General features: G+C 44.7%; 1 protein-coding gene across 1 annotated transcript in view; it reads left to right on the top strand.

Moving 5' to 3' along the window:
- Positions 1-10,000, top strand: part of samd11 (sterile alpha motif domain containing 11) — a gene marked incomplete at its 3' end in the record, with an annotated part of 123,834 nt that overhangs the window by 44,590 nt on the left and 69,244 nt on the right. Inside the window, exon 6 of the mRNA XM_084068726.1 lies at positions 3,063-3,227. Within this exon, the coding sequence (XP_083924852.1) occupies positions 3,063-3,227 (165 nt within the window). The remainder of the gene's footprint in view (positions 1-3,062; positions 3,228-10,000) is intronic.

Below are 10,000 nucleotides of genomic sequence, written 5' to 3'. Positions count from 1 at the left end.
GTTGGGGGAGGGTGGGTATTGAAGGGAGGGGGTATTGAAGGTCAGATTAAGTTGTGTAGAGCCTGGTGAGGGACTGGTGCTGATCTTTGCCCTCTGAGTTGACCCTTGATCCATAGCAGCCTTGCCTGGAGCCTCTCTCTCGCCACGCACGCACGCACGCACGCACGCACGCACGCACGCACGCACACCATTAGAGTCTCACTTTAGACTCAGCCTGCCCTATGAAAGATGTGTGTGTGTGTGTGTGTGTGTGTGTGTGTGTGTGTGTGTGTTGTGTGTGTGTGTGTGTGTGTGTGTGTGTGTGTGTGTGTGTGTGTGTGTGTGTGTGTGTGTGTGCTGTGCGTGTGCGTGTGCGAGCGTGTGAGAGTGTGTGAGTGAGTGTGTGTGTGTGTGTGTGTGTGTGTGTGTGTGTATTAGCTTCTGCTAATCCACCTGGGGTCCTCAGGTGTTTGTGCATGCGTGCCTGCGTGAATGTATGTCAGAGTGATGGAAATTAGAACCATATAGTCAGATCCTGAGTGTTAATTTAACACATAGTATAGTGTAAAGATGGACTCTTCGTGGTCCATTTTTACACTTTTATACTTAAATTACAGTTAAATAAAAATTCACGATTTGGCTGTGTGTGTCCATGTTATTTTGCCAGTATGAATGTGTATATCTGAGTATGTGTGTGTGTGTGTGTGTGTGTGTGTGTGTGTGTGTGTGTGTGTGTGTGTGTGTGTGTGTGTGTGTGTGTGTGTGTGTGTGTGTGTGTGTGTGTGTGTCTGTGTGTGGGCTGTTAATGTAACCAGTCCTGTATTGCGTTTTTAGCTGCATATTATCCATGGGAACATGCGTGTATATGCATGTGTGCAGCATTGGCAGGCGGCATGGTGCTTATAAGCTATTTCAAAACACAGCTGATCCGCTGTCTTAACCCTGACTTGTGTCCACACCCCAACAATGACACTGCACCACTCTGTGTTTGTGTGTGTGAGCGTGTGTGTGTGTGTGTGTGTGTGTGTGTGTGTTTGCGCGCACGCACATGTGTGTTTTGCGGCAGCCGCCGGCCCTTAATGACTAACACAGGTAGAGAAATGGATAGAGGGAGCAAAAGCAGAGGGGATTCAGCCACAAAGATTGGACCCCGCCAAGTAAATGATGTCTGTTTTTCTTTCTGCTGCAAAGTCGGCACCCCCTGTTGTGTTAAGAGAGAGAGAGAGAGAGAGAGAGAGAGAGAGAGAAGAGAGAGAACTTTAGACAGGCAGAGACTAGTCGTGTGTGTGCATGCACGCACGCACACAACACACACACACACACACACCGCGCGACACACACCACACACACACACACACACACACACACACACACACACACACACACACACCACACACACACACACACACACACACACACCACGCATGCATGCAATGCACACACGCACACGCACACACACACACACACACACACACACACACACACACACACACACACACACACACACACACAACACACACACACACACACACACACACAACACCTGAGGACCCCGGGTGGATTAGCAGAAGCTTGGCGGAGGAGACACAGGCGGCTGCCTGCCTCCCCCCAACTACCCCCCCCCCCAACACCCCCACCCACCCATCCACCCTCCCCCTCCCTCCCTCGCTCCTCAGTGCCACTCCTGCTCGCCTGCCCGGGGCCAAGCTCAGGTTTCAATGAGGAGGAGAGAGGTAAAAATAAACTCCCCACTCTCCACTCCACTCCTCTCCTCTCTCCCCCTCTCCTATTTCCCCTCCTCCTCCCCCCCATCCCTCTCTCCTAACTGCTTTCCTTTTATTCCTATATACTGTACCCCCCCCCCCCCCCCCCCTTCCTCCAACTTGGATCACGTTACTATTGACAGAGACAGCCAGCAACAGATAGATGGAGAGGATATCACGCGTCACGTCATTATCGCAGACACCTCCCACATGGTGCAGGAGCATTATGCACTTGCACTCACACTATATACTGTGTATATATACATGCACACAGGCATGGCCGTGCACAGAAACACACACACACACACACACACACACACACACACACACACACGCGCACACACCACGTGCATCGTATACAGTAAATGCTGCAGGGCTACAGTATCACCACTAACCTCTCCCCAACCTTTCACCCTCTGCTGCCCCGGATGCCACCGTGCTCGCTTGCTTCAGTGTAATGGCAGGTTCATTTGAGGGTCAGGCCGAGGCCATTAACAATGTATAGACCTAGATGTACATGGTTACAGCATCACAAGGCCTGCTGACTGGCCACTTACATTCTGATCTGACCCATATGCGTGAATGTCAGTGAATGCAGTTATCGTGATGATGAAAAAAAGAAACGAAAAGTTCTATGTTCCATGATGCTTTAGGTCTCAGTTGTTTTTGTGTGCAATGTGTTGACTGTACCGAGGTTTAAACTTAATATTCATTCCTTACCATATATTATTGGACTGATATGACAAACAAACGTTTAGAAATGGAGGCCAAGGCGAAGCACGCACATCTAAAAAAAAAAAATGTACACAGGTACAATATGTACAATGAAGAGAAGAGAAGTCTGCACACTGCCATAAAGCTCCCAGGAAGTAACTTTAATGAGGACAAGGACAGCGTTTCAACCCAACATGTGCCTTCATCGGGTCTGAACTGATAAAGACACGTGTTGGGTTGAAACGTTATCCATGTCCTCATTATACCGATTTGTCCCCTCATTACACCTATGTGTCCCCGGGTGCCTCTGATACGGCCATATAATATATGGGCGTATCAGCACCCGAAAAAAAAAACGAATGCATTTTGCTAAATTGTGGAGTTCCATTGCCCCCGACTTCTATACGAAACCACTGTACTGGGACAGCATATCGGTCAGATCGGCGGTGCGACTTAGTATTTAATAGTTTAATAAATTTTTTTTTTTAAACATTGCAACATTGTGCAAAAAAACGATTCTGATTATCTCAGATGATTGCGATTATGTAACCATTGTGACTGGCCTTATTGGCGACTGATTGTAACTGAGGTGTCTCCACTGTGCAGAGAACTCCCACAGCCCGGTGGTGGAGGCGGGGGGAGGCCACAGCCACATGAGCCCAGAGGAGCACTACAGACGCATGATGTCTGCACTCAGCGAGCAGGGCTCCTACGAGGAGCAACAGCAACGCCTCTACCAGCTGGCCAGCAACATGGGGCTGCCCACCCACGGTCAGTCTGCAAACAGCCTCCGCTCCCGTGTGCGTGTGCGTGTGTGTGTGTGTGTGTGTGTGTGTGTGTGTGTGCGTGCGTGCGTGCGTGCGTGAGAGAGAGAGACTGTGTGGGACTGTCAGCACCAGTGGTGGAAAAAGTACTCACTTGTTTTACTTAAGTAAAAGTATCACTACTGCAATATAGGAATACTCCGTTACAAGCAAAAGTCCGGAATTCAAAATGCAGCCTACTTGAGTAAAAGTACAAAAGTATTGGCATCAAAATGTACTTAAAGTACCAAAAGTAAAAGTACATACAAGTTAATGTATGTTTTGTAATAATAATTAAAATCTACAAAGTAATTAGTTACTAAAGATTTCAAATAATTGTAGTGGAGTAAAAGCAAAAGTATTGGAAATAGGAAATACTCATGTTAAGTACACATACCTCAACCTTTTACTTAAGTACAGTACTTGAGTAAATGTACTTCGTTACTTTCCACCACTGGTCAGCACACACAGATTCCCAGCCACATAGACCTGTCCAAATGCACACAAAATATCTATTACATGTTTTTTGTCATTATGTGCATGTGTGAGAGATAGATTATCCAGCCAAAAACATTATTTTACACCCCTATTCTTAGCTCTCATCCCACTCTTGGTCCTTGGTTCTTATGTTCTAACATTACTGGAATATTATTTTGCTGATAGGCCACACTGACCCTCATTCTCCTTGCTGTTGGCTGTTTGGCTGCTGGTATATGTTGGTTATTTTGGAACGGTAGCTTGACTTGATGGTGGTGCTATAGTTGTCCGTCAGCCTGAGTGAGAGTGTCAGCTAAAGGCCTGAGCTATGAAATCATCTTCACCACATCATTTTCAAACTGAAGGCGATGAGGTCATCTTGAAAGGCGTCGCAGATTAGTTTGTTACGATGTGTCCCCACAGCTAGGTTTAACTGAACCTATAGGACAGCAACTGTGCGTGCCTGTGCGCGTGGCCATCGTTATCTTAACCACACGAACCCTAACATCCTTATTCTGGGGGGCAAACATTTGCGGAAATTATCCGATCAACAAGCTCGCAATTCGTCACGTTACGAAACTGACTCCTGTGAGCTTGTAGATCAGCTATTTTCAACAAAGATATTTTTTGTAGAGAGATTTTTTTTTAGGACCCAGTATAGACCCCTGGGGGACTCCTATAGGAATTATATAGGGGTTAAGTAGTTAATAATAACGAAGTGATTCATTTATCTTTAGTTCATTTATATTTTTCACATCCGTATACTGTACAGTAGCTGAGCTGAGCTTCAACTTAGAAATAGCTCCTGTGTGCAGTAGGAACTGATCTACAGCCTGCCTTTCCTTCAGCTTTCTTTAGTTTGAAGTGACTCTCAAAGAGTTCCTTTTCCAGAAGCAGTGCATCAGCCCTTATAAACAACATCTCCCCTCCATCAGGTGTCACCAAGTCATCCAGGCACACTGCTACTTTGTTGCTGCTCTGTACTGTAGCACTGTGTTCTGTGTACTGTCTTAACCCACTCAATCCGGGAACGCATCTGTGTCATGTTAGATTTTTTTTTAGCCATAACCATTATTTTATACTTTGGGCTATTCAAAAATAGCAGATCTACAAGCTCATAGCGCGTTACTTTGTGCTGCACTTTGAACTTGTAGATCTGATATTTTTTTGAAAAATGTTTTATTCGTAGAATCCCCGGAAGCAAGATTTGAGTTGCAAATGTTCCCTTTAAAAATATATATATTCAAAGATTTGCACAAATCTTTGATTTTTCAAAAGATAGAAGATCTACAAGCTCATAGCGCGTCACTTTGAGCTTGTAGCTCTGCTATTTTTTTTTAAAGATCTTGAAATGTTTTAAACATTCGTAGAATCCCCAGAAGCATAGATTTGAGTTACAAATGTTCACTTTTAAAAAATATATATATTCTAAGATTTGCACACATTTTCTCGATTTTTCAAAAAAATAGCAGATCTACAAGCTCATAGCGTGGCACTCGGTGCCACGCTATGAGCTTGTATATCTGCAAAAAAAAAAAGAAATAGCCAAATAAATCTAAAAATTACACACGACAGATCCGTTCCCGGTCTTAATGGGTTAAGGCATGCCAACCTGGCTGGCAGTGTAAAAACTCCAGCCACGGAGACTGCTGACATTTCTATTTGCGGCGCCTGCCCACCCGATGTCAAAGTGTCACTCGGGGTGATTTCTGACCGCCGCGGCCCTCGGTTGTAAACCACGCTCGGAGCCCTGCACACACGCACCAACGCCTCCATCGATCCGGACGCTCTCCCTGGCCGCCAGCCAAGCTCTCTAAATCTCCCGGAACCCTGGAAAACACAGGCAGGCGTGGCCCACCACCCACCCCCCCCCCCCCCCCCCCCACATCCAGCACCCTTGTGTTTTTTTCTCTCCTCGATTTTCTTTTGCAACGTAAAAAGTTTACTAGTGCTCGGTTGTGATATTACAGTTTTGTGGGTTTTAGAGACACAACTGTGGTTTGATGGGGGGAAAAAGAGAAAACGAGAAAAAGTTGTCTCGTTTGGGTTTTATACGTTGGCTTTATTTTCGTTTAGCTGCTTCTTTCAACTTGCCTGCCATTAACTGGTAACCTTTTTCTCCTGTTTTTCTTTTCTTTTTTCCCTTTTTTTCATGAAAAAACACAACATTAATTGCCACCAGGCTTTATGAGTCCTTTTGCAGTAGCATAAATCTGATCAATGCCCCCGCCGAATTGTAGTTTGAGCTACTTTTATTTTTATTTGATTAGTAATGATTTTTAATTGCCGGCCGCAAATCTAGGGGGCGAAGCCTATAAATGTTTTAATTGCCTTTTTTCCCCGTGCCTGAGAGGAGTTTGGGAGGAGAGGTGCATTGCATTGTGGGGGTTTTATGGCCCAGGGTGCAGTCTGATGGTCGGCTTCCCTTCCCAGAAGCCTTGCCGGCTCGAGGCGAACGCTGTGGTGCAATGCAGAAAATACACTCTTTACTTCTACAGTACATTTCAGGTCGTTTGGTAGTTTCCACACAATCCCTCTCTTTACATTCTGCACACACTCCCTTTACTCCCTTCCAGTCACATTTTAAGCTTTACTTTCTTTGTGCGGGGAGAAGAAGAAGAAAAAAAGAGGGAGAAGAAGAAGAAGTACAGACAATGGTAGAGGGAAAGAAGAGCACGGAGAAGTAAGGGGGAGGAGAGAAGTCAGGGAGCGGTATAAATGGTCCAAGACGGAAATGAGGAGAGAGAGTAAATAACTTTCTCCTGTGCAAAATAATGAGAAAAAAAAACCTAAACAGATACATACAGGATGCGAGTTTATGGATTATTAATGACGCCTGGATGTTTTGGCAATAACTTACAGGAAATCACACGCGTACCATTTAAAACACATCATAGTAAAAGTTTCCTCTAAGGTGACGAGTGTGTTTGCATTTTCTGTTATGTGTGTGTGTGTGTGTGTGTGTGTGTGTGTGTGTGTGTGTGTGTGTGTGTGTGTGTGTGTGTGTGTGTGTGCGTGTGTGTGTGTGTGTGTGTGTGTGTGTGTGTGGGAAGAAGAGAGCATGTACATGAATTCCTCTAAGCGGCTGATAAGCCATCGGCAGCACTGGCTTTGCCAACTCATCCTGGCAGCCAAGTCTTTGGTGTTGCTCATATCCCTCTCTCTCCCGTTCGTTTGGCATCAGGGAGCTCATACTATCTATCAACTGAGTTCTTATGCAGGAGTTGATATTAGAAAACTTTGTTTGCTAGAAATGGGAGCCTTAACGATAGGAAAAAAACATCCTGATATATAAGCTTCACTTCTTTCCCTTTGAAAGTGTTTGAGAAAGCAGACACAGGTGCCTTTTTGATCAATCCAAACCAAATCAAATTGGTTTAAAGCCCCAGCTCCAGAGCCAAATTAAAAGGGATTTAATGATCAAAGCCAAACCTTTGTCTGAATCATTTTACCCGTTTCTATAAACATTGTTGACACCCAAACAACAGACACACTTACAGATTTTCCCAAAGTGTATGGAATGGCTTGCAATCTTAAATCGACACAAACAACATGAAGACTATTCATGTTCAATCATGTCCTATCATTATTCCTATGCACATCTTTTCATCAAATAGAGGATGGCTATGCCATCCACAGTTAGATCAGTTTTCACTCTGGGAGTGGCTCAACAAGAGGCCACCCAGGAAATTTGACATCATGACAAATTCTTAGAATAATTGGCTCACCTATTGTATCATCAGAAGAGCTGCAGGTGACAATGCTGCTGTGGCTGGCCTCTTCGAGACTGCGTCTTTCCATTAATCGCTAAGCATTTATGTCAAGTTCCTGCTCACTGTTCACCTGGCAGCTGTATTTTTGTCACATTTAAAATCTACCTAATGTCCATTTTAACCCATTCAATCCGGAACGCATCTGTGTCATTTTAGACTTAAGCTATTAACCATTACTTTATACTTTGGCTATTCAAAAATAGCAGATATATAAGCTCGTAGCGCAGCACTGAGTGCCACGCTACGAGCTTGTAGATCTGCAATTTTTTTTAAATGGTAAGAATTTGGCCAAATCTTTGAATATATATTTTTTAAAGCAAACATTTATAAAATATTTTGTTCTAGGGACCTCCAGAAGCAAAGATTTGAAATATATATTCAACGATTTGCTAAACTTTTCATGATTAAAAGAAAATAGCAGATCTACAAGCTCTTAGCGCTGCACCGTCACCCAACACACCAGAACTCTGACTGTGTGCAGCACAGTGTATCATGCCACATTCAAAGCAGCAGCAAGTATGTACAGTAGAACTGCTAGGCTACATAAGGTATTTTTACCCAGCTCGCAGCTATACGCTCGGCAAGCCAGGGTATTGTAATTGTTCCTGTCTGTGTGCCAGTCCGTAGACAACTGAAGAATGGCCGGGCGGATATTCATGAAACTTAGTGCGAACGATCGGTTGGCTGCCCCGAACAGATGCTCAACTTTTGGCATAACAAAGTCAAAGGTCAAGGCCAAGGTCACAATCAATGTTAAGGTCAAAACTGAGAGTATATGGGCAGATTGAATTAAACTCGATGGGCATTAGCTGTAGGCACTGGCAGTCCCAAGGAGATGACTTTGTGTCCAAAAAAAGAAAGAAAGAAAAGCTAGGTCAAAATCAATATTAAGGTCAAAATTACACAATTGGTCATATCTCAGGAACGGAGACATAGAACAAGAGATGTTTATGCGAGTGTGGTCTGCACCCCTAGGTGTGTGATTCTTTTTATTTCCATTATTGAATATTTTGGCATAATATAATGTAGATTCATTTGGCAACTAAGGAGTTTTATAATATTGAAACATTGAAACAGGCAATGAACCCAAAGCATCAAAGCTTGAAATGACCCAGCCAGTCTTGCTGGTTTGTATCTCTCTTTCCACTTGTTCTGTTCCTGTTCACTCATCTTCATCCCTCATCCTTATTAACCCATTGAGACCTGAAGCCGATTCTACATGTCTCCTAAATCTCAACAGTATTCTGAAAAACTTAAGTTTCTATATCAGTGGTGCTCAGTCTTTTTCATGTCCCCCAAAATGATATGTATTTCGCCGCGGACCCCCATCAAAATATTTTGTTCCAGGGACCCCCCAGAAGCAAAGATTTGGGTTAAAAATGTTCGCTTTAAAAATATATATATTTCAAAGATTTGCACACATTTTCACGAATTTTCAAAAATAGCAGATCTACAAGCTCGTAGCGCGGCACTCTTTTTGAATAGCCCAAAGTGTAAAATAATACTTTTTAGCTAAAATATAAAAATGACACAGTTCCAGGTCTTAATGGGTTAACAAGCTTGCACGCTAGTGCTTTGTCAGTTAAAGAGATACCTCTCATGCTGGCAAATGGACGAATACCTAAAAAAACTAGTCTCCGCCCCTCACCGCCTTGCACCCCGCATTCTCCCACTCGTCTCCACCTCCTCCTGCTCTGAGAGCAGGGATATGGGGGTGGGGGTGGGACACAGGGGGACAGGCATTTTCTATCTGGAGGGTTCTGATGTGAATGGCTTTAGTGAGAGCCCCTTGACACTGACCTGGTCTCTGGCGGTGGGTGTTTATAGGGAGGGGGGGGGGGGCTATGACCCCTCCTTCTCTTCCTCCTAGCCTTCCCCACTCCCTCATCATCTGTCTCTCCTGCCACACACCTTCCTCTCAAGCACTGGGGCTGCTTTTAACCCCCCCTTTTCTTTTTTCTTTTCTCCATCTTCCGACTCTCCCTTTCGCCTTGGTCCCTGCAGAGCATCCTTTCATGTGTTTGAAGTGGTGGGCACAGAAAATGAAAGTGTGTGTGTGTGTGTGTGTGTGTGTGTGTGTGTGTGGGGGGGGGGGGATGTAAGTGAGGAAGATCTCGGTGTGTGCTTGTGTGTGTGTGTGTATGTGTGCAAGGTGTTGTTTGCGGGGCTCTCTCAGAGGACCTGATGGGGTTTTGGGGGGGCAATAGAAGTGGCCAGGAGGGCTTTCCCTCCCTCTTTCATATGATGAAAGGAGCGAGAAAGAAAAGAAAAAAGAGTGGAGGGGATCGGGGGTAGCGACAGGAAAAAAGAGAGGCAGACATCCAGATGAAAGTGGAGGGAGGGGTGGATTATTGGGGGTTCTGTATTGTCTCTCAGAGTAAACTGTGAGAGGCTGGCTAGCTGTACATTACAGCTCAGCCTGATATGTAAGCCATAATGCTCTGCTAGGTGTCCCAATGCTTTATATATATTTATAACCCGAGGTTCGTGG

Source organism: Gymnoscopelus microlampas (assembly GCF_963454915.1).
Source record: "Gymnoscopelus microlampas genome assembly, chromosome: 10".
Classification (NCBI taxonomy): domain Eukaryota; kingdom Metazoa; phylum Chordata; class Actinopteri; order Myctophiformes; family Myctophidae; genus Gymnoscopelus; species Gymnoscopelus microlampas.
Note: the sequence above shows the minus strand (reverse complement) of the source record. Positions and strands in the feature narration are given on the sequence as shown.